The 27,447-nt window shown below is 41.4% G+C and overlaps 2 protein-coding genes across 11 annotated transcripts in view; one reads left to right on the forward strand and one right to left on the reverse strand.

Moving 5' to 3' along the window:
- LOC112990548 (putative malate dehydrogenase 1B) overlaps positions 1–21,803 on the forward strand; it is a 66,891-nt gene extending 45,088 nt beyond the window's left edge. Inside the window, exon 17 of the mRNA XM_064515235.1 lies at positions 21,155–21,803. The gene's annotated coding sequence lies outside the window, so the exon portion shown is untranslated. The remainder of the gene's footprint in view (positions 1–21,154) is intronic.
- The window catches only part of ADAM23 (ADAM metallopeptidase domain 23), an 84,211-nt gene continuing 72,842 nt past the window's right edge, over positions 16,079–27,447 (reverse strand). For 2 of the 10 annotated variants that reach the window (XM_026112290.2, XM_064515229.1), the window contains 2 exons: positions 19,226–19,319; positions 16,079–18,992 (listed from right to left, as the gene is read on the reverse strand). In XM_026112290.2, the coding sequence (XP_025968075.2) occupies positions 19,261–19,319 (59 nt within the window). In that variant the 3' untranslated portion in view covers positions 16,079–18,992; positions 19,226–19,260. Of the gene's footprint in view, positions 19,320–24,011; positions 24,067–27,195; positions 27,291–27,447 lie in introns of those variants that run through there. The other 8 variants (XM_026111889.2, XM_064515233.1, XM_026112208.2 and 5 more) reach the window with 6 other exon arrangements.

Raw genomic sequence — 27,447 nt, forward strand, 5'->3', positions numbered from 1 at the left:
TGATAGCTGTATTACACAATATGCATGCACACGTGCATATAGACTTGAATTGTTCTGGTAATGTAATGTACAGGTGCTTGTCGCAGATCAGTGCAATGATTGTCTGTTATGTTAGAATTGTGAAACTTGGTAACTAGCAGCTACCGGGGGGGGGGGGGAAACCTAAGAGTGATAACCTTTTGGGAACAGCAAGGTCCAGTCATCTCCCTCAATTTCATTTAATTTCTAATACAGATTTCTAATGTGTATGAGAGGTAACAGGTTTGGGTTCTGTGGCAATTGGCAACACCTGAGATCATTTTGAGGCAAACAAGTGTTAACAAGTGTGCTGAATCCTTGAGTGTTTTGGCTTTTTTTTTTTTTTTTTTCTTTTAACTGGATGTCTCAGTCAGCTTAACTTAATCAGCAGCTGTTTTTTTGTGTAGACAGCCTCTTCTATGAGTGCTCATCAGCAGCACCAGCAATGCCTCTCTGCTGTGTAAAGGAAAACATAAGAGGCAGGATAACTCTGTATGGACAGACTGTGTGTGGAAGGTAGCCCACTCCTGGGCTGTTCTCCGTGGGCCAGTGCATGAGGGGGGAGAGGGCTGGGCGCTTTGTGGACTGTATTTCCACTGCAGAGCTAAAGGAGACTCTTCAGAGATTTCAGTCCCGGCAGTGATATTGCCTACCCCCAGTCTGGCTACCTGATGGGGTTCTGGCAAAACTTTGGAGGCATTTTGACTTTAGAGAATTAATTCTCCAACTGTTACAGTCGTTTTTAAACTGAGTTAGGATTCTGTGAGCAGAGTTGGCTTGACAGTCTTGGATCTGACCCCTGCATTTAATCAGTAGAAAAGGGACAGCACAGTCTTCCCGTACTGTTCTGCCTCGTGGGTGATTGCCTATGACAGCAGTGGTAGGAGCCCTGTTGCACTGATGCTTACCTTAACAAAATGGGGCTGTCCTTATGCCTGTGGTCAAGATCTCCAGAAGCACCTTGCTGTGTGCCCTGCTGTTGGAGGCAGGGTTTGATTGCTCTCTCCAAGGCGAGACTACAAGTCTTGTGAGGCCCTACTCCATTCGGACTGGTTTGTGCACAAAGCCCTTCCGCTGGATGGCAGACACCCATGCACTGTATGCTGTGCAATATGCACACAGATAGCTGCTTACTGTGACATTTCAAGGGACGTCGTTAACTTCATATTTAGCAAGCTCAAAAGTTACTTTGAAATCTCTTCTTGTGGTATAGTTGCCTTGTTCCTCTGACAAGATTTGAATTTAGTTATACTTCCTTATTTTCAAAAGTCCTTTATTTCTCCTGTTACTGGTTTTGAAAACAATTTAGCAATTGTGGATATGACCATGAGCAAAAAAAAAAAAAAAAAAAAAAAAAAAAATCGTTCAAACTGAGGAGTGATACTAAAATTGGCTTTTAAAGATGATTCTGTCACTTGAGCAGGGGGCAATCAGGTTTGCATTGGTTAACAACTGGGTCGGTTACTTTGCTTTCCTCCCCACCCCCGGGAAACTTTCTGAGTTATAAAATTGGCTAAAACAAGGTGAGGGATTCTGGATTTGTCAGAGGTGTGAAGAAAGGGACTGACAGGGCAGGGCAGGCATCTGCGGGTCTGTGGCACTTAGTGCGGTGCAGGTCAGACCAGTAGCCAAGAGCACTAGTCCTCATGATCCGGTTGGACTGAGGGAGCGTTCTGCTATTAGTCTCGGGAATTTTTACATGGCTGAGGAGAGTTGAGGGGATGCTTAGGGCTCTGACTCCCTGCTACCACCACCGCTATCTAACCACCCCCGCCCCCGAATGTACAGTGCCTTGCAATAAAAAAAGTTCACTAGCTGACTGGTCACCGTTTGCGTGGCTGCAGCTCAGAATTACGGCTCTCCCCTCAGTCCTAGACCTCGGGCGCTGACCGCGGCGGCGAGCGGCGTTTGCGAGCTGCCCGCGGACCGCCCGGAGCTCCGCGCGGCTCTGCCCGGGGCCGCTGCCCCGCTCCGCGGCCCCGACCCCGCGCCGGCCGCCGGGGCCGCCCCGCCCCGGGCTCCCGTCCCGTCCCGTCCGGTCCCCCGGCGCCGCCCGTCCTTACCTCGGCGCTCCGGCGGGCAGGGCGCTCTCCGCCCCCGGCGCCGCCGCGCTCCTTAAGAAGCGGAGCGAGCAGCCCCGCTTAGTTTTTACGTCAGGGCGCGGGGAGAAGCCCCCACCCGCTCCCGGGCACCGGGCGCTCCCTCCCCTCCGCCGGGAAGCGCGGCTCTTCTGCGTCCCGACTCGGGGAGCCCCTGGGCTGCCCGCCCACCTCCTCCGAGGTGCCCTGCTGCAGGGGGGCTCCGCTCCTCTGCCCGGCCTGCCCTCCTTTCCGCACAGCCCGCGGCACCGGCTCCGGGGGGCTAGGCTGGGACAGGGGTTGCCTCTGCTCGAGGGAAGCTGTGCACGGGGGCTGTCAGCAGAAGAGGAGCAGCCCCTGCCCTGCAGCTGGCAAAGCTGCAGCCTCCCCTCACCTTCTCTTCTAGCGATGCTGCCCTGGGGGGGCCAAGGGTAAAGAGCGAGTCCCCGCACTGGAGCCCAAGGCGCCCAGGCCTGCCTCGGGCATCTTGGCTTGCTGTGCCGGGCTGCCAGAGGGGCTCCCCAGAGTGGGAGTCTGCCTGGCCCAAAGAGGGGTGTTCGCTGCCCAGGGCTCAGCCTGCACAACAGCAAGCTGGTGCAGCTCCCCCTGGTAACTGAAGTAGGGTCCTAGGGAAGAGCCCAGTAAAGGAATTGTTGCAGTGATGGAGCTGAGCTGCTCACCGCAGCTCAGTTCACACAGCTCTGAGTAAAAGAGAGCTGCCCTGGGGGGCTGTGTTCCCTCCTGAAGGAGAGGGCCCTGAGTGTACTTCCCTCCCGGCCCCCCCCCAGATAATTATAGTGTGGTATATTGTTGCTGCATATCCTCCTTGTGGAGCTCTTGGCTGCGTTTCCCCTCGCCTGCCATGCACTTGGAATGGCTGTAAGACCTGAAACATGCTGGGAATAGGCCAGGCAAGGCTGGCAAGGAAACAGAAGGTGGACATCGGTGAAAGGGCCATCACTTGGTGCACGTAGGGTAGGAAGGAAAGCCTGTGCTCTACTGTGCCAATGGCAACTATGTCTGTGGTAGTCACCCCTTTGCATCCATCTGCACTGCAATAAACTGTTTATCCCCAAAAGCTTGTGCTGGGGCTCCAGGAACAGGCCACTAACCAATGTCCAGCATAACTTTCTTAACACCGCTATTTGAAGTGATAGGGTGGGAGAGGCTGTTCTCTTTCATAATTCTGGGTAGTCTACAGGCCCTATCATGCAGTACTCTGCTGACCAGCTGCTTTTTTTGCAGGGGAAGGGGATAGGAGGGGAGGCAAGGTTCAAGACTGTTGCACTGACAGATTTTTCAGTATTTTCACTTGGAACCTTAATTCTTTCTCTGTGAAGTAACTGTGCTTTGGTTACACCAGGCTTATCCTTGTTGAAGTGAGCAGAGCCACACCACTTTACACCAGCTGGAAAGCTGGCCTGAAACGCTGGTTTTCTTTTAGTCATCTGTATCTTTACAATTTAAATCTTTCTGTGCATCCAGTCCATGTAAATGAAGAAGCATGTTCCTTTCCTAACCCATGATCTTGCAATGTGTCCACAACATAGACTGCACTATTCTTCTAACACTTTATTTCCTATTCTTAATTAGTAAACCAAGTAAGTGTATTTTGTATAAGTAATGTTACTTTATGACAAAAGTAAAAGGAACATTTTGGGGGGTGAGGGAACATCTGACTAGAGCCAATGTAGCTAACTATATTGCAGGACTTGTGCAGATTTGCAGATGTTCCATTTATTCCTCAAGAAATGTGGCTTTGGGAATGGTAAGCACTGACTGCCAAAAAGAACTTTGGGAAGAAATGAAGAATTTAATACCTGCAGCAAGTCCTTGGAACATGGCAGGGGAAAGCCTGTTGTCCTGCACAGGAAATCCAGTGTTTCTTCTCTGTGCTATCAAATACAGGCTATTCCATGAGACTTCCTTCTCCCAGGTTCTAGGACTAAGATGGTCCTCAAGCCTGCCTGCCCCCCCCCCCGCCCTCTTCTGTCAGCTGGCTTCTTGCACTTTATGGAGCCACCTTTGCTGAGTAACCTGTGTGCTTCTCCCAGCCTCTGTCTGGGGTTGAATGGGGTGGTAAAGAAGGAAAAAGTGTGGCCGTAAGAGATGGTGTAACCTAAAGGCAGCTCCTCAGTAGAAAAGACTCTGAGGCTGCTTGTGTTTGTTGTTGCTCTGGGCACAGGAGGCCGTAACAGAGCAGGACTGTAGCACCATAGTGGCGGCTGTTCCTGCCGTTGCTCTGTCTGTGGTGAAGTGCTCTAAGGACTCTGCCCTGTACTGCTAAGTGTAGAAGGAAAAGGCTGAAACTGGAAAGGAAAAGGCAGAATGTTTCTTGTGAACTGATACATTTCTGCCAAGCTGGAACCTTTCTGAATTCATTGTAAGAAGCGAGTTTATTTAATTGAGTCCCTTCTGGGGAGCACTTTATCTCGTCTTGGATCAAGAACAACACTGGTTTCATTCCACTCAGAATCCTTCTGGTAGACCCAAGGGTGCTGAACCGGGGGATCTGAGAGAAAAAAGAGTTGCTGCTCAAGGGAAATACTGCTACAGATAACATACTGTGCTCCATAAATACTTCCTGAGCCTGCTATGCTCTGGTCCCTCTGAACCAGAGCACTCATACTCTATTTCTGGGAAAGACGTTTTTGTTAATTGAATTCATCACCTCAACCTCCTCGCGTAGAAGGATTGGCCGTCTCATTCAATTCTGTGTACTCTTTCTCAGTAGAGCTTTCTGTGCCCTTTTTAGGCTATGAATAAACTTTCTTTCATTGCACTGCATGATATATTCCCCTGACAGCCAATGTTCACATCTTCAACGGGTTTACGATATCTTATGAATGGATTTAATTCAGATGGGCTGTAGATCATATCCAGAGTCACTTGCAAAAGGAGAATTCTGTGAAGAAAGGTTTATTCTTGAACTCATAACTAAGAGTTATTTCAAATCATGAAGCACTACGGTAATGGCGTATTTTTACCAGAAGAATGTCCATTTGAAACATAAACAGATGTTAAAATGATCTGGTTGTAGGAGCAGGGCTAGGAAGAGAAAAGCAAGAGAGCATTTAATTGATACTGGTGTTTTGAAGACTATAAGGCATAAACAACTATGTGCAGAGTTGTTCCCTTCCTGCAGTTTGCTCCTGGCAAACACGCTAATGTAGTTTAGCATTAGCAGTTACTAGGCTATGGCTTATGGTTACTTGAGCAGTGTAATCCCTTACAAATGTAAAAAAAATTAAGTTCAACACTGAGACTGAGAGGCAACAATGCAGGATAGTGTTTGCAATGTATTGCTTGTCTTTTACCTCCATAAGCAGCAATACCTGAACCCAACATTAAGCTCTGTGAAACCATGTGAATGATAAGAGAGACTTATTTAAGCCTCAATCCAAAAAAAGTTTTTAAGAAATATTATTAGCTGAAAAATTGTGTTTTGCTGAATTGAATTCCAAATTTTCACAGCTTTGGGTGAAATCAGACCGAGTCACAGCAAAGGCAAAACTTTTGATTCTCTGAGGGGGGAAAATCTCAAAAGTCAGTGAGCTGGTGGGTTTTTGTTTTGTTTGTTTGGATTTTTATGTGGTTATGTTCTTTCAGTTTTGTTTTTTTGTCTGTTTGTTCAGCAAAGTACACGGCAGAAAGTTGTTTTTCTTCCAAGTCCACAAAGGGAAAGTGGGCATCTAACTCTCACTTATACCTTTGCAAATTTTCTCTCAAGCAGGAGATTAAATTGTGCTTAAAACTGGCTCCCTGTCAAATATACCTAAGAGCTTCTTGGAAATGAAATACTCATGCTTGATCCAAAGTCTGTTTGTGGATATTTTTTATTAATTTTTAAAATGATATTTAGAGCTTTGAGTCAGGACTCGGAGTTATAATACTGCCTAGTAAAAGACAATGCAAGCCCTTCACTGAATGCAGAATGCTTTTTAAAATGGATACTCTGATTTTAAAACAAACAAAAAAGGTTAATTTCAGTGAGAAATCATGTAGGATTGTGATGAATCTGGATGTTCTGCAAGCAAAAAGAGGAGCAAAATTGAACAAATTCCTTGCCAAGTGATTTGCTTCCCGCCTTTGCTAGCCAAGATAGTTAGTGTAACTCTTAATAAATAGTCTGTATCATCAAAGTAATGATGTTATATCAAAATATGTTTTTTCACATTGTTAATGTCAAACGTCTTCTAAGCTTTTTTCTGTCTGCTTTCAAAAAGTGTACGAATGTGCCTTACATACAAACACAGACAAACTCTTCAGAGAGGACTGTGCTCACCCTGTCTGTTAGTTATCTCTGTGCAGTGAGATTCCTTGTGCTTAGGGCATGTGAGTATTGCAAAGATACGTTGTCTTCCAGCCTGTTTAGCTGAGGAACTGAATGTGCCCTGTAATGTCTTGTTGAACTCTGTAGGTGTTTGTCCCATTAGGCATTGAATGCAGTAGGAAGTGTCTCAAGAAGATAGAAGTTAAGAAAGATGTGGTAATGTTGGGAAGATCATTTGTTTGTAGGTGACTATCGTATGAGGTTTAATTCTGTCTCTGTGGAGCAAATTTCCAAGCAGCCTGTGTTTCTGCCTCACCGTGGTCAGCCTGCCACATACGGCAAAGGCAGGGAGCAGCGCTTTGCGTTCCTGCGCTCAGGCTCCGCTCACGGCCTCCTTGCGTCCTGGGGCCATCTCCCTGAGCCTACGCTGCGGCACGCGAGTGCTCTGCTCGGCTTTCCCGGAGGTTCTTGCAAGCTGCTTGACCTGGCAGTAAGTGGTTTATGTGACTGGTGAGGATTTTTTTAGTATTGGCAAGTGTGGAGGGCACTGCTGTAACCGAGTTTGAGACTCTACCCTACTAAAGTCAGAAGCTAAATTCCCAGTGTTGGTTCTAATCTCTGAGCTGGGATTTTTATTGAAATGATTTAGAAACTGACTCCTGACTACTGGTGGGTGTGCAGCAGCACTGGTCTGGGTTTTGTTGTTTCCTACCCAGATCCTCTGAGTTGCCTGTTCTTATCCGTGACTTTATAGTGCTTTCATTCTTGCCGCTCAGGTGGGCCACCTGGAGACAGCCATCCTTTTCCAGCGTTCTGGCCACTTTGGCAGATGATGCCAAACATTTGGTGCCTGTGCAGCCCCCTGTGTCACATGGTCTTTATTTAAACCCGTGAGCAGGGCTAGACTGAGAGATACTGGATGCAGAGCTTTGTGGTTTTCCTCAGTGCAAGTGTCATATGAGCAGCAATGATATAGCACCCTTGTCCTCCCTCTCGGCAGCTGTCGTGGGCTAGCTTCCCCTGCCAGTCTACTCTTAAACTATTCTCTTAATGTCACTCTTAAGAGTTGCACTCTTAAGCAACTCCCTAGTTCCTCTTGGGACATAAGTAATGGATCAAATTTGCAGCCACAAAGCGTCTGATGGCCCCACAGTGCTCTGAACAATCCTTTGGATCTATTCTCTGAAATGTCCACAGGAAAGTCACTGGACAATAGCTTACGATGTGGGTGCTTACACAGTTCTTACCAATAGGGAGATCTTAGTTGCTTAAATGTAGAAATCTTCAGTGCTGTGTGCTATCAGTGATGACCTTAAACATCTTCATGGAGCTGGCAGACATGACACAGGACTGTCAGGAGCCCTGCGTACTTTTGAGCCAGGAGCGGGAGGCCTGTGGGACAGCCTGGGATGTCTCTGGCCTGTGCTTGGGCTACGGACTCAGGCCACTGACATCTTACGCAGACTACAGTGTTCTGCCTCTGCTCTTTTCCTCGTCAGGGCACATTTCTGGGCTCTCTTGGATCTCTTGGAGTCTGAGAAGCAATGCTGAGAACAGTCCTCTGGAGGTCTCTAGTCCAAGCTCCTCCTTGAAACAGGTCTGTTACCAACACTAGATCAGGTCAACTGTGGCTGCTTCTATGCAGGTCTTGAAAGCCTCCAAGGATGAAATTTCAACAGTCTTGCTGGGTACCTGTTCCAGTGCAACACAATCTTCCTGGTGAAATTTTTTCCCTACTATCTAGCCTGAGTCTCCCAAGCTATGATCTGTGGTCATTGCCCCCTGTATGGCTTTACTGAGAACAGTTTGACTGTTATCTTTACAGTTACTTGAAGGGCAGTTATAGGTATTTATTAGATCACCCCTTAGCCTCCTCTTTACCAGACCCAACAAGCCAAGCTCCCTCAGCCTCTCTTCCTATGCTGTAGGTTCCTGCCCATCTTGCTTGCCATCTGTTGTTTGGCCCCATGTGAGCCTATAATAATGCCTAAGGACTCTAGTGTCTAGCCTAACAGAGCTTGTTAGCGCCTTCGTTTGTCACCTCCTTTGGCTCAACCTTAGCCAGGTACAAGTTGCAATGTTCTGATATTTCTTTCCTGATGCTTTCTGTATCTAGCTATCCTTCTTGCTTATAACTTCAGAAGGCACCATTTTTATTGCTGTTAAATCCCATCTTTAAAACTGCCTGGAATGTAAAGCCTAATGTCTTATTTAATTCCTAGGTGACTTGAATGCAGAGATTTTTTTTGTGATACCTTCAAGTTTAGAACCCATCTCTTGAGTTATGGGCAAGCATTTGTGCTATTTCTCTGGAATACCATTGGATTTGGCCAATTGGTACTAACTGGTATTTGCTTGAATACTCCGGGAAAAGTGCATGTAGATCTTTGTGTGAGCTGGTGCTGTTTTGTGTAAGGAAACCAGGACAAAGACCATCTAACTTTTTGTAAGATTTGTATTTCCTAACCTTTGCTGCATAAATCTGGTGTTAGGTCATTATTCATGTAGCATGTGAACCATGCCGTCTGTTTTGTTCATTTCTCCATTTGTTGTTGCGGTCATATTCCTGTATCTAACTTGCATTCTGTTGTGTTTTCTTTTTTCTTTTTTTTTTTTTTTTTGGGGGGGGGGGGGACAGTGTTTGGTTTTTTTTTTTTTTTTTTTTTTTTTTTTTTTTTTTTACTTTGCAACAGAAATACAGGCATTAACACTTAGAGGTTTAATTCTTGTTGCTAAACCTTCTCATTGTGCTCTGGCAGTGTGAAAGGCCTCCTGTTATTAGGGCCTTTTCAATTATTGGTAAAGTGGCCTTAATATAAATAAGTCTAGTGTGCACTCCTTTACCTCCAAAGGTTTCTGCTTCCACTAGAAGGTGTAAGGAACTGCTAAGCAACTGCAGTTCCTCAATAGAAGAGCTCTGTCTTTCTTTGATAAGGTTTTCTTCTCACCTTGTCAACCAGCTGTCATATGCAAGCAGCTCTGCCACCATGGGTATATTTGGTGCATTTTCCCGAGAGAAAATTAGGTTCCATTAGTCTTAAGTTTAAAGTGGCTTCATCATTGAATGATTTAAATTAATTTGTGAAAATGCTAATATTCCTTGTAACAAAAGTGTTTTAGCATAAGTTTTGAAGAGATGTTTGGAACAGGTATTTTACAAGTACTAACTAAGTGATGTCAGGAAATTAGGATTTTTTTTTTTCCAAAATTTAATTTGGTGATGTGACATTATAAATGCAAATGATCTTTGTGAAGAATGTGACTAAGGATATCCTGTATTTGTGTCTAGATATACTGACACATTCCAGGAAAATCCTAAAAACTCTAACTAGCAATTAAATGTTCATATCCTGTGGGCAGGTTGTCTCACTTTAGCCATCCAGTGCAGGTTTTTAGAGAGTTTTTGATTGATTTTAATGGAATCCATAACCTGCATATCCAGATGACTTTTTACTTCCTGAATGAAAGAACATACTTGCCCTTTGAGTGCTGCACTGATATCTCCATGCTCAAAAATAAAATTATTAGTTCTTCCTGTTCTCCTTCTTCCTCCTCTCCCTGCCCCCCCCCCCCCCGCAATATTCACAGGCAATTAAAAAAAAAAAAAAAAAGAAAAAAAAGCCCTTCTTTCCTTCAGGTACTCCAGGCAGAAGTGAAAGTCACACTGGGGATGTCATGAGTAAAAGAGCAGTTGAGTGAAACATGCTTTCATAACAGCTGACATCAACTTCTAAGTAGAAAGCAAACCCATTATGGGATTGCGTTCTCCTAGGGTGTTATAGCCAAATCTTGTGGAAAAAAATGCATTCATGGTGTATTCTTTCTTAAAGATGAGTAAGAATGTAACATAGTCTCTCTTAGCCCTACTCTTTCAAGAAAAAGGTATTTCTTTCCTGCAGCTCTTAAGGAGTAAAGGATGTTTGCATGAGCTGACCCTGGTCAGCTTTTGCGCCACTGTAGTGGGCCAGCTGGGAAAGCGTGCCCGCCCGCTGCCGTCCCACGCGCCCAGCAGCACCGGGCGCTCCCTGGGCAGCAGAGGGATCGATGCAGGCAGCCCGACGGCTACAGGGCACTGAGCTGGTCTCTGCAGGCTTAGTTCAGTTCTGAAAAGACTGACCAGTTTGGGGGAACTAGTTTGCATGGAGAAGGGGTGAGGGGAGTAGGACAAATTATTTAGAACCGAGAAAGGTATCACAGGAGGCTCTGGAGAAGAATGAGGATGTTTGTCTCGTGTGAGAGGGGTGGACTTGTGGGATTTTAAGCTGTCCTTATTCCCAAGTAGTCCAGCAAAGAGTCTGTTTTATTGTATGTCCTCTTGTCAATCCTGGCCTAGTGTTCCTTTGCACCTGTAAAGCCGCTGCATCTCCCTAAAGCAAAGAGATGTGATGCCTTATACATACACTAGCGCTACTGCTGTTATTGGAGTGAGAAGACTGTTTCCACACATCTGACTCGAAATACTGATATGTTGTCATGCATAACTAATTGGCAGGGAAATTCACCTTACTGAATGTGGTGTGGTTTTTGTTTGTTTGTTTTTTCCCCTCTCCTCCAAGCAGATGAGTATAAGCTCTGTTATTTAGTGTACTTAGACTGGACAAAAAGAGATAAATATTCAGTAAGAAACAGTGTGAGCTAGCAGGCAGGTAGAGCTTTACTTGAACCCCTATTGTCTTTCACAAATATACCTTTTGAAACCCTCTCTCCAAGTGATGCTACTAAGGTGATACTAGACTGGATCCTCTCTAGTATGTTTAAATCAAATTTTGGGCATCTGAAGTGACTTCAGTTTAACAAAGTCTTTTCTCTTCTGTTCTTAATTAGGCATGCCTAAGAGGCAGCATATCTCATGAAGAACTAGACCTTACTGAATGCCTGTGTGTACTGTTGTCATAACTGTATTAGCCACCCAGCCCTGCCTAAATTCGGAGCTCTCTGGGCCTGGTGCTAACAATCACTTCTTAATCAAACAGTTCCTCTCCTGGAGATCTCCGTTTTAAGTAGAAAACAAAAAGCCAAGAAGGTTTGCTTTTTCAGCCAAAAGAGAGGAGGGAAGACAGGCAAGACTAATGGATCTTTTGCCTACCTGTCCAGCGCTCTGCTCCAACAACGTGCAGTCAGGCTCCTGCTATGTAAGAGAATTGTTTCTTTCTTCCTGTGGATGAAGCAGTTGTGAGTCTGGAGTTCAGAGCCTCCTCATTAAACAAAGGAGAACTTAGTATCTTTAATTTCCTGAGGCTTTTCAGTGAATGCCAGAGGATACTATAATAGTTCGAGTTTCTTGGAACTGCTTTCTCATTGCACAGAAATCCTAGTCAAGCATGTATTGTCTGTACGCTATGTTTATTTTTAACAGTATCTGTAAGAGTAACTTCATAATGGAGCAAGACTTGCAATAGAACACAGAATTCAGATGTGCCTGAAAGGAAACAGGAGAGAAAAGAATGATTTCAAAACAACTAGGCTTGCTTGTACACTTTGTCTGCATCCATTTGATTTCATTGTTATGCCACCCTCACTTAGACTTGGGCATGTTGATAAGGGAATAGGTTTGGGGAGGAAACGGATGGTCAGAGTATGCCAAATGCCTACGTAAATATGTGAATGGAGTACTGAGGCTTAGCCTGCCGTCCTTGTGTTATAAAGGTAACTTGAGCTTTCTGTGCAAAAGCACTGACTGAGACTGCATGACACTACCATGGACATTGCTACGCTCTAGCTAGTGGTGTGTTATGGAGCAAACTGGACTGCTGTGAGCCGTGTTTCAGGAAGAAGCCTTTGCTAGGAACATAAATATATCTCTGTTTACATAAGCTGAAGAACTGAGTGGAAGCATACTTTGTGCGACTGTGCTAAAGATGATGTTTGGGCCTTGCAAAACTGAAGTCCTTTAGAAAGTTGGAGCTTTAAGCATCCCTAATTCTGCTGCCACGCAGCTCAGCACACTGTCAGATAGAAAGCAGGGTGGGTGTTGTGCCAGCATGGTCTTGGGCTTTTCCCTTTGCTGGACAGCAGGAGGTGCCACTCGGCACAGCTCCTGTCACCTTTCCCGTCAGGGCCCTTGGGACGTTGGCCAAGGTGAGTCAAAGCTGTGGGATCACAGTAAAATTGGTTACTGCTGCTAGTGCAGTTTTGTCACCCCCGGTGAAGGGCTCTTCTGCTTTAACAGGGCTGTAACCCAGAGGGCCGGGAAGCAGAGTGTCAGTCATCCAGCGGGTGTGGCTGGTCTCTGGCCTGTGCTTCTCTGCAGCAGGCTGGAGTAAGGGAGGGCCCTTGGAGAGCGTGGTGTGTTCCTGAGCTCCGGCCTGTCCCAGGGAAGAAGGCAGGCGAGGGGCCGCGTGCCATCGGGCAGCTTTGGCCCTGGCCCGTCTTCGGCAGTGCCTTCACCGGATGGTCTGGCATGAGGGCGAGGGCTCACCTTTGGCTCTGGCAGCTGCCTCGCAGCTGCATGCTCGTTTCTCTGGGTACTGCCATTGCCAGTCTCCGGCAGTGACTGCAAGCGTGCTAGGAGACGTTCCCCCGTGCGTCCTCACACAGAGGAGCGGGGGAGTGCTCTCTGGGATAAGAAGCAGTACCTGTAAAACGGGTGCTGAGCTACTTGGTTGTGCCACAGCTCAGTGAGGAGTCCTGGTGCCCCACACTAGCAGCTGTTCTGCTCCGTTTTCTGGAATATTAAATGTTCCTTTCTGGGAATAGAAAACTCTCATGTGCTAATTAGGACGATTTCACTGTTGTGTGAATCCGTAGCATCCTAGGTAACAGGCATATTGAAGAGCCTCCGCTAAAGAGTCGATACATGGTGAGTAGATATTTAAAACCTCAACCTTGACAAGCCAAAGACCAAATCTGTGGAAAACTATCTTGAATTAATAAGGTGGGGGAAAGGCTTATTCTGTTCCAAGGCAAACTTATACCTCAAATTTATACCTCAGATCTAATGTGTGTGAAGGCAAATGCTTAAGGATATGACTCTCACTTTTCATATAAACATGACTGTGCACAAAATACTTTCAAAGGAATCAAATGGGAAATGCAGTTCTCAGTTGTTTATCTGCCATTAGTTTTTCACATTTGGTATGGAAGCAAGTCTAGCACAGCTGCCATAAAGTCACCATATTTCCAATTTCTCCTGCTTTCTCTTAAATTTAAAGCTATGCAGACAGTACTAGGTTCCAGGCAGCTAGGTACTTTTCATTCCTGGGAGGAAAGTGGTAGTCATCTTAGCTGGTGATAGGAAACTATTCAAAGGCTTTTTTCACTTGTTTCATTATATAACTGGATGGTCTCCAGATTACACTGCAGAGAAGCAACCTGTGCTTATGTGTGGGAACTCTTCTTTGCTTCAGGAGAGGAGAAACTGGCATAAAGGAACCACAGCATGGGGTAGGAAACTGAAATTACCAGTCTGTAACACAAACGCGGTGAGCTATGCACTCATGCCCTGGTGCCCAGTTAAAAGAGCTTTAATAAGCTTGCATCTCTGAGCTCCGCTGTGTATTTGCAGGTTTTGAAGCAATAGACAAAGCCATAGGCACTGCAAACAAAAATTTATTAGGTTCCAGTTCTGGAAGTAAAGGCAAAGTTCATAAAACTTGGTTTGATGGCTGAGGAAATCTGTCAATGTACAATGTATGAACAGCTGTAGAATTTTTTTTTGCAGTGGTGGAATGTTTTTTATGATGGCTGAGACATGTACTTAGACTGCGACCCTTGTGCTGGTGTCCGCCTCTCCGCAGTTACGTGCTGTGTAACCCTGTGTGTCTTAAGGAGGACCAGTTCCTGGGTCTGCACTTCAGAGTAACCTGGGCCTTTGGGGGAACAAATGGGAGACTGAGGTGTTGGTTAGGTCGGAGCCAAGAGCAGCAGCAGCAGCTTCCCCCGGGGGTTGTACAGTGGACACAGGGCACCACTGCATTTATGCAGAGGAGGGTACAAACTGCTGCTAGTTGCTTTCACACTACCAAACGGGGCAAGGGGGTGGTGGTGGTCTTGTACCAGCTCAACAAATGCCATGCTAAAGCACAGCCTATGGTAAAGATCAGACTTAGGACAAAAAACTCTTTAAAAAAGCAAATTATAATTAGGATAAATAGAGTGGTACTAAATTACTGTGTTCCGCATATTAGCGTATTCTAAATTGTTGCTTTATTTCTAAGCAACTGCATACCCCTAGGATAGTAATGTGTAAGTGGATGTCTACTCAGGTCTGACTTGGAGTCCTCACACTTATCTGGAGCCCATACACGCTCTTCCGTTATATGCTTTCACCAAATAACTTGTTGAATAAACCTACAAAAATGTGAAGACGTGCTGCTGTGCTTGCTGAGTTCTGAACAATAACATCTCTGAACTGTATGTGCGGCTTTAAATAGTTTGGTTTTGTGACCTTTTGGTTTCAATAGTATTGGTTTTAGTATTGCTGCTACTAAAATTTTTAGTTACTTAATTTCATTTTTTTCTTCAAGCTTTCTGAGTCTTTTTGAGGGCACTTAAATAGTCTCTGTTGTATTTCTGACATATGATTCACATTAAATTTTCATCTCTTTTGGGTAGGAATCTATAATGAATGTATTTCGAACAAAAGAGGGTTTTTCTGGTTTGTACAACTTGACTTGCTGTTGTGTGGCTTTTGTTCTTAATAGCAAGTGCCCCAGAAGATCACTCTTCAATACTTCATGCTGTAATAATGAGAGGTTTCAAAAACAACATTTTTTAAAATTATACTTCTTGTAAAATCAAATGCAGATAGGAAGCTATATACTGTTATTATATCCATATACTGCAGCAAGAGGCTTAATTCCTATTTTAGGAATGACTGACTATTAAAACCAGAATGTTGCATGTTAACATTGAGTTTATGGTAAATCCTTCTATAGTCAAATGAGAGGAAATAAAAGTGGAGATGCTCAAAGTGACAGTGTATCTAGAAAAGTGTTCTTAGATCTGCCCTGATGTCCTAGCCAGAGAGAAGACAGATACCGTGGATCACAAAGCCAGGAATATTGCTATTGTAATTTTTTCTTCTCTCTAGTGAACTAAGGAAAAACTAGAAGCTTTAAGTGTTCAAAGCCATTGTATTTTTCCATTAATGATGGTTTTTCCCTCACTCTCCATCTCTAAATGAGATGTGCATACATACATAATATTGTGAGATACTGAGACAAAATTATTTTTCCCCTCTTCGGAGCTGTCGAAAGCATAAAACGAGTAGTTATTTGGTAACTGTGTATTTAGTTTTCCAGACTGACTTCACTGGAGTTAGTCTGGCAAAAAATGAAATGAGAAACTGAATTTCATTCAGTAATCCACTAAAATGATTGTATTTTCTGAGGCCCTCAAAATGTAACATTTTTAAACAATTACATAATCTAGATTTTTTTGTAATTATTCAGATTTTTGAAATGCAAAAGGCTTAACTAAATAATGCATATGGTTCTCATTCAACTCACTGAAGCCAGCAGATGAGATTAAAAAAGGTACAGTAAACCTCCTTCCTCACTTGTGTGTTTAACCATATATTTTGAAGCATTAGTTCTATGCAAATTGGAAAGGCTGTATATAAAGTTCTCTCACAGGTGGAACTTGAGAGATCTGGGACAAAGTTTGAGATCTTTCAGTCAATTTCAACTACAACTTTGATACTTTGAACACAGAAGTTAAGTAAAATGGAGAGAATAAGGAAAAAATGATTGAAAATTAAACTACTCCATTCCATGTTCATGAAGTTTTTAATACTCATTTTGCTAGGATGTAGAACAAGGACTATTAAATTTCCATTCATTAGCAGGCAACAAGACATGAATGAGTATTAACTTCAAACAAAAACTGATTTATAACATCAAGTTGTGCACTTTAAAAAAAATTACAAATCATTTTTAAAAAGAAAGAATAACAGTGGAAGCAATAATGAATATAAAACATGACTGATTAGGCTTAAAACATAATTTCAGTATTCCATGGCATTTCTTCAGACAGTTGTCTTAAATTTGTTTGTGCAATACCCATCTTTGCATAGTAAAGAAAAATTTGTTTAACTCCAGTCTTAAGCACTTTGTTTCTTTTTAACATGCACCTATGTATCTTTTGCTAGTTTGCCTACTAGATTTCTCCTTTAGGAGGATCAGGTCAGTTCAGTGGGATCATGCAGCAAACTGGTATGAGCTATACAGTTACCATATGGTTTTATGTCCAGATGAACCAATAAACAAAGCAAATGTATCGTGGGTGAAATGGAGACATTGCTGACGATGTATTCTGTTGATGACACTTTGTGATGAACAAATTAACATTAAATGCGTATGTACTCTCCAAAGCATATCAAAGGCATGATGTAGAAAATAAATATCTAAAACATTTTATTGTCTAATAGAAAGCACTTAATCTGTACCCACTCTGAGCTGTGTTGTCACTTGCATTCTGTACATACAGAGCAGAAAGAGAATGTGTTCTTACACATGCACACAACAGCTGATGAGTGGAGCATAAATTCAATCAAGAAGTCATAATTCCTATGAAATTGCTGGTGTAAATAAAAAGTTACTCCAGCACTTAACATATGTACATAGTAGTTGGGGACCACTGTGGTCTGATTTAAAACATCACATCGCACATTTACAATGTTGTTTGTGAAATGCTTCTCAAAGGTTTATTACACAGGTAGTTCATGCATCTTCAGTTGGTTGGGGGTTTTTGGTAACCACTAGTGTTTCTATTGTGGCCACATTTACTTTGGGAGCAGAACTTTGTTAAAGCTGGGGATTGTGTTTCCAAGCCAAGTAGTTTAACAGTTGCAAGTATTTTTGGTTCCCGGTAGAAGTATTTGTTGTCACTAACTTAATCCCCCCTGAAGTCAGGCAGGAATTTTTCAGAATATGATTTATAATATATATCAACGTTGACTACCTGTGTGCAGCACCTTTAACTCATGTAGTAAGTGTTAATGTGATTATGTTAAAGCTGTTTAAAAACACTTCATAACTGTCAGCCAAAACAATATATTGCAGTTCTCTTCTGAAACTGTCAGATTCAACATTATCATAATATGAAATATAATTAAAGCCAAAAAGATCTTGTAAGTCACAGGGAAATCTGCAGCATTCTTCCTAATGTTCTATGAAAGCTAACTCAAACAACTGACTTCCACTGAACAAAGATGGAATAAATCTTGTAACTGGACTTCCATTGTTACCACTCTCCAACTTCTAAATTAAAAACACAATTACAGAAGAGGCTTTCATCCTGATTATCAGTTGCAGCAGTAGAATTTTCAGGTAATTTCACTTACATAAACTGACCTACATGAGTGTAAAGTCAGTACAAGATTGGCCAGACCTTATGGCTTTATGCTTTAAGGGAGGCCTAAACTGGATGTCTTTGTAACCTCCTTGAGTCAGATACGCCTGGGCTGCTTGGTTACTAGAAGCACAGTACAGCTGCCCAGCACTTCACTGCAAAAATCTGTGTTCAAACACAAGGTACATCTAAAAGTAATTACCACACACAAACTCTCTAAAATTATGTGGAGTTTTTGCATGTTTAGTGACAGTAACTATCAGTAGCAAGGGTCAAAATACTAATTTTGTGTTAAACTTTGAAAAGTGATATGCATCAAAGAGATACAGGGAGTGATTTAAAACGTCAGTCATCTTTGCAAGCCAGTTTGGTTCAGCGGAGGGAAGAGAAGAATAGCTCATTCTAAGTTTTTAACATTGTGTGAGTATTTTAAGGCTTATTTAACTTTAATTCACAGGAACTAGATAGAAAAAAAAATAGCTAAAGTTTGGAAGAAAAAAAAAGAGGTTGACACTTCTGTGATTAATTAGAGAGGGTGTCACTTTCTTACATTATATACAGAAAATCTTCATGACAGCCAAAAAAGTAATCCAGGAGGCTTATAGTCAATACATAGATATGCATTTACACACATTTTAATTGTTTTTGGTTTCGAGCATACAAACTTTAGATCACATCTGTTTGGTGTGAGATCTCCCTGCATCTGCATGCTATTATCTGCCTTTTTTGAGCAAGCCCAGAACACCCACACTGTACAACGTGCTAGAGGAAAAGAGGGAGCAAAAAAGAAGAAACCCAACATCAAAAATAGATTTACATAAAGAATAGAACCTTTTTTAAGGAAATCCTTCTCTCTATATATAATCTGTGAAAATGATATGTCAAAATCTTATTTCCATATTTACACCTTTTCCTTCCTGGAAGAACTATACATCCATCACTCCATAGCTTCCATACCCAACAGACTCCTAGCCCACGAGACGAAACAAGGTGGACAATAAGCTCACAGAACAGGGAGCTCTGAAGTCCAGAGACAGAACGTGCTGCAGGGCTGGAAGATTTATCAGAGCTACTATCGGCTTCCCAGTGGTTTGTACTTATCAGGCTGCAGATGCTGCTTGGGGTCAGCTTGCTAGCTTGGTTGTTTGTATGTGAGCCATGCAGATTACCCTTTCGAAAATTAGCTCCTCATGCCACTGGAGTTTTGATAAGAAAAAGGAAGTCATGCGAACTCAAGTGAAGTTAGAGTACCAGCAGGTTGGAAAAAAAAATCTTCTGCTATTTCTCTGTTTTGAAACAGTTCTCTTATTGCACTTGGTCTGTTTCTCCTCCTTTGTTGGAGAAAAGAAAAAAACTGATTTTGAAACAGTTTGCTTGTAACACTTGTCTGTTAACATTAACAAGAGAAAGGTGACTGGAGGAAGTATTTCATACTTATGTCCAAAAAGGACAGTTTTCTATCACCCCAATTCCCAACACCCCAGCATTGTGTCTATTGTTATTGGTTTCTTATGTTCTTCCTTACTGATTTATTTCTTGCACAACTACAGCAAAGGCATCATACCCAAAATCCAGTAGTGCAAGGAGCAGCTTTCTGAATCAAGTTTCTTCAGATAGGGCCTTGTTGATTTGGATCGAACCTTCGTTTTTTGACATTTCTTCCAGGTTGCATCAAAAGGAGATGAAAAGAGAAAAATGCAAAACATTAGTTAGGTATAACAGGAACAAAGTGCAGTACTAAGGTCATAGCAGAGTAAAAGGCTCATTCTGAGGTGGTTAAAGAAAAGGTGACTTTTCCAAGCGGTAACAATTTAAGGAATTTGTTTGCATGTTTTCTGTATCATAGTATCAATTATGAATTTCCTTAGTTCAAGATCATGCTGGCATGCAGAATTCAATTACTTCTGTAGTCTTCAAGTGATGCTCTAAACTTGTAGAAGTTTTCTGACCATAGTAGCATGTGTGCCCACTAGGCCAAGAAAGCATGCGAATACCAAAACTGCATAAGTCAAAATGCCCAGCAGCGTATCTACACAAGCACACGTGAGTGCTTAGCACAGGTGCCCATCTTTGGCTCCGCCAGAACTTAGTCTGTGTCCTCCACTAATAGGAGAGAGTGAGTGCCTCAGTGAGCTTTTACCACACCATGGACCATAGATGCTGCGAATCTCAGTAATGTGCAAAATATAGCAAAGACACTGCACTCGAAGGAGACTGGACAGCTTTGCAAGCTGGGGGATTAGAATTTAATTTTAGTAGTGGATAGCAAGCTGGTATGTTGATATCCAGTCTCCTACGATATTGATATCCTATGTCAAACAGGAAGACATTACAAAGCGACAACAAAAGTTAGGTGCCACCTCCCCAGTATCTGGCTTTATGTGGGGCATCAAGCAAGGGGCTCATGCATTTAATTTTAACATTGGGCATATGCACCACTACTGCCACCAAACTGACATGCAAAAAATACAAAACAGGAATTCATAAATTCCCCAGAACTACACACCAACCCCAGGATTTTCTATTTTCTGTAGCCCTGCAACTACTACTGCTGCTACAATGTTTATACGTATACCATATGCAAGGTCTACTGGGGGTTTAAGTGACTAATGGACATGTCCAAAAGGCAACTACCCCCCCTTCCCTTGGGTACCAGTCCCTTCATTTTAGTAAAAAAGCATGCTTAAGAATTGCTGGTTTCTAAAATATCACTATAGTAATTGTTTAATCACTTCCTTTCTAGCAGTGTTATACTAACACTCCTTTTGAATTAGGCTGACATTACTTCAGTATCTCAATCTGTTTCTGTACTACAAGTTATTTTGAGATGAGCAAATCTTTTTTCCCAAACATTTAGCAGGAATGTGAATTCAGTAACTTAATTAAATGTGAATTAAAGTCTGCTTTGAGTCTGTTTATCCTGTCACTGAAAAGGACATGTCTGCCCTTTTTAAAACACTGCCTGGCACACTTGAATTAATACACTACTGATGAGCAACTAATCAGTCCTCTTAAAGCAAATCATCAATGCATGCAAAAAATCCAGATGACGTAACTAGTCCTCCTACTGTGGGTAAACCCTCACATTCCAGCTAAACTTGAAGAGGACAAATAGAGCCTACACTGAATAAAATTCTTTTACCGGAACTTTTAAATCAAAAAGGGGGTTTTGTAAGCCCTAATACAAGCTATAGAGGAAAAACGCGTTGTGAACATCCCCAGTACAACTCTTCTAACCAAACTGTTATGACTTTTTCTAATATCTTTTCTAATCTGATCTCCATCAGCACAGTGGTCCAGTAAAGGGCATTAGGTTCCACTGCAGCGCCGAGAGCACCCACGCTTTGGGACAGCAGTCAGTATCTGCTGGCCCTCAGCATGCATTCTAGTATCTGTCCAAACCATAATGACACTCATTTTCTAGTTTCATCCAGCAGAAATACACATTTCCAGAACTATAATACTAATTGAACTATCGCCTTTCTCCACTTAGGATATTCTGCTAACACTGCTGTATGAGAGAGAAGCATCTGAGGAACTAAAAGGCTATTTAAGATAGGAGCCTGAAGCAGCCTTTGAAACTTCAAACAGCAAGTAGCTTCGATAAGGCAAAACAATCCAACTTCTCTTTTCTGTGATCTCAGCACAGGTAGGCAGTCAGGTAGTGCCCTGCAGAAACCGAAATTCTACTCTGATTTCTTGACATGCTTTAACAATGATTTTTACGCTCAAGACAGTAGTCTTACTTGCTGCTTTGTAGCTATGTATCACAGTAGTGCAAGGTCCCCTTACAGTGTTCAGGCAGTCTTCCTCAACAGCTAACCTTTAAGCACGCTTCAGTAAAATCATCTCGACTCTGGGTCAAGCATGTCCCCAGGGCCTGCATTTAACAGCTGGGCTGCATGCAGGCCTGCTCGGCCGTACCTCTGCCCTTCAGCATCACGGTTAGGATGGCCTGGCTGCGAGACCCCCGCCGCGGCGCTGCCCTGGGAAGCAGCGTGCTCTCTGGATGAAGCACACGCCTCCAGCACACAGCGACAACAGCCCTGCTTTGCACTAGTGCCTGCTGAAGGCGGTTTTAAAAATTGTTCCAACAGAGCCTAAGCTATGTGATAAGTTCGTATCTCCCTTAGCAATCAATAGATGTTCAACTTCTGAATTCTGTACACTTTTGTAATAAAGCGGTGTATTACCTTTTTAAAAATGGGCATTAGTAGCTAAAAAAAGTGAATTTAAATGCACACTAGATACCATTTTTAGTTGCTACTGGTTGTAAAATTCTCAAAACAGACTAACTATAAGGTTTTAGCTCATCACTAATTTCACTTATGCTTTTTTCTTAAATACTTAGGTTTTGAAGCAGGACTTCCTTGCCTGTGGTTGTCACTTCTGAATCATTTTCCTGTTCCTGTTTAACCTCTCAGAAAACTTCTTAGACTTTTTTCAATTACATATCACAGCTAGTCTCCTTTAAACTATCCTACCTCTATCAGGAAAAGCAAATCTGCTATCTTTAAATACTGCAGTAGAAGAAACAAGGTGTGGGGACCTAAATGATACTTGATGCTGTTTCCTAGTTCTTTTATGTAGAATCTATAGAACATTAACTTCTTTTTGCATTTAAAATTTTAAGGCGTATTTAAATAACAATGTTCAGCCTCTCAGTCTGTAATCCAACATGAAAACAACAAAAAAAAGTCTCTTATCTGGACAAAAACAAATTTACAGATAGTTCTGAATCAGAAGAAAGCATACCACACTGTAATGAGCTACATACAGCACATGACTGTCTCTGTAACATGATCTTCCTTTATAGATGAAAAATATTTCAGAAAAGGAAATTTTACTTTTTAAAAGGCTACATATATGCAAGAAATAGCATTCTTTGTTCCTCTGCTCCCCCCCCCCCCAACTAATTAGGAATGTGTTTATATAAATCTTTTTGCTTGTGAGTCTCTGCCTTTTTTGTGTGTGTCATCATAAAAAAATAAAGTTTTACAGATGTATTTAAAGACTTGTTCAAAATCAATATTTTAATCTCTTTAAATAGCTAATATTTCTATACACATTCGTAAAGTGAGGTTCAAATGCTGAAGAAGGGATTAAATTAATGACCTTTTGCTGTAAACTGATGCAAATTAACAAAGCAAAGAGCTAAAACTAGCAGCTTAAAATAGTAATATGTTGACCTGCCATTTATTGTATCAGTTTCGAGGAAGAAGAAAAAGGGGGGGGGGGGAATAATAACTCAAGTTTGATTCTTTTGTGCAGATAATGACTGTATCTGAATCACTGCACATCCTTTAAGGAAATACTGGTAAGGGACAGAAGCATACTTCTAGAAAAAGTCTCCATTAGCATTTCAGTACCTTATTTTGCAGAAACTTTTTTGGACCTTTTTTGGGCATCTGCACAGACCAGCTAAAAATTTGGGATTGGTAAGGACGGGGTAAGTCTTTGCTCCATCTATTAATTCTCAGGTAAAAAAACAGTAACAACAACAAACTTTGGCTAAGAACCAACAGAATTGCACCTACAGTCTACTACTCTTTATCCTTCTTTATCAGCCACTTTCACATCTGGATGACTGTAAGGAAGAGAAGTCTTTCATGTGCATTTTACATCACTTTTACTAGCATTACCTCTTAGTAGTATTGCTTCATTACCAAAAATTGCCTTACTACTGTTGCACTTCTAAGTCAGCAACAAAAGCATTTAATTGACTTACTTTTGCAAAGCTACTGCAGCAGTATACGGATATATGGGCTACAAAAACAACTGAACGTGGGCCTGAGACTAAGCTTGCAGCCAATGCAGAGGACCCAGGTAAGAACTACTCATAATAAAATGCCTTTCTTGTATCAGTCCTGTATAGAATGCTGTACATTTAAGTCCTGTGCAGACTTTCTGCATTGAAATGAATTTCAGCTCTCATGAATGCAGTATTTCCACATATCGCCCGGCACAGTTAAGGTTGGTCCTGACACATCTACGATTCCCTCACTGCAATCTAAACACCAACAGCTTTAAAAGGACTACGCAAGGCTCTACTGAAGGAAAGTCTACTTCCTAACAAGGTTTCCACTTGCAGCCTGTAACTTTAAACCACCAGAAGTATTTAACCAGGCTCTATGTCCCCTAAAACTTTGTCAGTAAACTTTTTCTTCCTTCCTATTCTATCCCCATATTAACTTGCTTAGAAAAACTTAATCTAGGATTCATTCTTGAAACTGGAAGTTTTTACTTTGTTTCCCTAAACTTGCATCAAACCTTCTTTTCTAGTTCCCCTTTCCCCCCTCAACCCCCCGTCACCTCAGTTCATGAACAAAGTTTGCTTAGTTGCAGCTTACGTTTGATTTGGACTTGACACCACAGTACCGTATGTACATATGAACATCTGATAACCTGTGAAACAAAAATCACATCTCCCAGTTTGTAAAGCATTAGCTACCTTCTCTCATAGTCGTAGAGACTAAACATATGACTTGCTTAAAAAGGAAAAGTTAAAATCCTCTTTATTATCCTCATCTGTCCCTCCAGATATATTTGAAGCACAGTGGAGGGTCTAGCAGCCCTCTTTTATACAAAAGTCTTTTGTCAATTCCCCTCTGACCCCAAGAAGAAACATGCACTTCAAGCTGTGAGCTAGGCCAGGCCAGTGTATTTGAGGTTCTGCTACAGAATAAACATTTTTATCTTGCTCTTTTGAGAATACTAACTTCAAGAGACTCTTCCAATATGCATCTTGTATAGGGATAACAAACTTCTTCATTTGGGCAAAGGAATAACACCAGGATGCAAAGCAGAACAGCTGTGACATAGTTTAAGTGATGGGAGCACAAAGAAGAAATGAATAATTAAATATTATATTAATAAAACAGGGAAGGATTCTTGTAAGAGCTGTGTTCATGCAAATTCTCAAGTGTAGGTGTGCCCAGCCTGCACCCACCTGGGTACACCACACAGACCAACACTTATGCCAGTGTTAGCAGATGCTGCAGCACAGCTCTAAAAAAGCTTCACTCTAGGCCAAAGGTTCCTAAGGCACAAGAGAGCTTAAAAAGATTCAGAGCAAGACACTGCCTAAAATTTAAGCTTTTAAAATTTTAATGACTTGTACTGTATTTTAAACAAATTACCTTTTGTATTACAAATGTATTATTTAGGGGTAAGTACTAATCTCTGTGCCTGGAAAGTATATGCATTGTTAGGTAAAAGACATCTCTCTGATACAGAGCCAGAAGTATAATCTGTCATTTATTCTTTCCACTGAAATATAGCTTGTTTAATTTCCATAGAAACTTGCAATACCAATGTTTTTTTAATATTATCACTTTAAAAATGCATGCATATAGAACTCTAATCTGTTGTTCTCAATAAATCAAAAAATTTAATAGGAATGTTAATACAAGGCTTGCAGAAAATCTGGCTGCATTTTTTTTAAAGCTAATTGCAGTAAAGTACAAATAAAATCAGTTCTGCAATTAAACCATTTCCATATTGCTTATATGCTTTATTTAGGTGAAAAGACAACTCTCTCCTATAATCTTGCATCTACTAGGATATGGCAGAAAAGATGTAAATGCACCTGTATTAATTAATACTATAGAATGTCTAGTACATACAGTTTGTAAAAAGCGTAAGGCCCAGAGTGGGCTTTTACACTTAAGAACTCTTTTAATCCATCAAGTGAAAAGAATCCCTATTACTTCATTTTTTAATATCACATACAGATTCAAATGTCACTGCATATTCTAAAATACACATTTCATTTGAATTTCTGCCTCTGAACATATATTTGAAGGAACACAACAAATCAAGAACACAAATACTGAAGAACCAATATCTCACTGTTTATAAATCTGGAAAATATTAATCTCAACCATTTTATGAGAAACAAAGGAAAAAATATATTAAAAACTATTTTGCTAACAGCTGCCTGTAGTAATGTACAAATACTGGAGGCTGACTTAGAGATAGTTATAAATTAAATTCATTTATTTGTGCAATAAATGAGGAGAAGCTATAAGAAAAAGCATAAAACAGCTTAAGGAAAGTCTATCTGCAGATACTAAAAGGCCAATAAAGGTCATATACCAATGATTTAAAAAAATATAAGACTGACATGTATTTAATCTTTCCCGCTCTGTAGACAGACTCACTCCCCCAGCTGACACACCTGCACTGTAGTTCCTGTGTGCACCAAGGGGAGGAGCAGAGGACTTTTGCCGAAGCAAGGGCAGTTTTCTGTTCTTTGCCGGGCTATAAGACACTTAGAAATATTTTGTTTCTAAATGCATATATAATTAATGCTGCTGGACACTATCAAAATGTAACAGTCTAAAACAAAAAAAACCCCAACAACAACAAAAAAATCCACTTTCAGATGACCTTTCATAGCAAATGAAGAGATAAATATTACCTGACCGCTAATTTCTGTTTTGATAACCTTCTTAAACAATTAGAGAATAATTTTTTCACTTTTCAACTTAGACATGAATATAGGCTTGTAATTCTTCAAATTGTTATTGAAAAATGATTATTACAGAACTATGATTTATTGTCGTATCATGGTTTAATCTTGATTCATATTATTGAAAAGCAGTAGCAACTTGAATACCATGAGAAATTACTTGTTTTTATGCTTAGCACTCTTACGATTTGTAAGTTTAAAAACACTGGTTCCAAATTTGGATCCTTTTTACCAAATATGGAGCATGTATTTAGGTAAACCTGACACTAAAAGAAAAGGCAAAAATTAGCACCTCTTGTAGAAGACTCTCTTAGCTTTAAGAGTTATAAGTGGAATAATTGGTATGCTACTCTTGATAGTTATAAAATATATTAAGCTAGAAATGAGTGAGAATTGTTTGTGTTTCAGGAGATGATTCACGATTTCAAAATGGTCTCTAATCCTGAACTGAAATTAAAATATATATATATATATATATATATATATAAATTTGTGAATTTGATGTGAATCAATGATAATAATAATTAGTAATCAACAACAAAACTTGGCTCTGGTACTTCTGAGACAACTGTTTCAGTAACATGTTTTTGCTATTGAAAACTACTCCTTTGCTGCCACCATTTTCACATAAAGGTTTTGATTATAAAAATGCATATTAATTTTAAAGTACTATCATATTCAGAATCGACACTCTTCAAAATATGTATCTTTGGGGTTTTGGGGTTTTTTTAACCACTGGGATCACTTTCTAATAAAAAGAGAACCACGACACTACTAATTAGAAGTGGGGAAAAAAAATAGATATTGCTTGTTAAGTGTTAGGGTGAACTCATGAAAGTTAAATTACTTATTGTTCTTCAACTTTGCACCCTGATGACATTTGTGTCTTGAATCCATCTCCTCCTCTCCCTCAGTGCATGCATAATTCTTTCTCTTTAAAGAAGTTTGTTATACTTTGGGATTTTTTAGCGTATAAATCTTGTAGCAGGAACTCAAAATTTAGTGATGTAAGCAAGAAATAGAAATGCCATAGCCACTGAAGAAAAGACATGCGGCATTGCTTACTTAAAGCCCCATCCTGTCCCCCCAAGGACAATAGCTGCTACCAGGATGGCACCAGCGATGGAGCCTATTATAAGATTGGTGGCACTAGGACCTGCGATAAAGGATTATGGGGAAGAAAGACATAAGAACCAACCACTTTATTCACAGTAAGTGAAGCAATTGAAGGGTAGGCAAACAATTAAAGGAATATAGACAGCACACAAGGTGATGTCTCTAAACATTTTCAGCAGGCCCAACTTACTTTTCTT

This window comes from Dromaius novaehollandiae, chromosome 7 (genome assembly GCF_036370855.1).
Source record: "Dromaius novaehollandiae isolate bDroNov1 chromosome 7, bDroNov1.hap1, whole genome shotgun sequence".
Classification (NCBI taxonomy): domain Eukaryota; kingdom Metazoa; phylum Chordata; class Aves; order Casuariiformes; family Dromaiidae; genus Dromaius; species Dromaius novaehollandiae.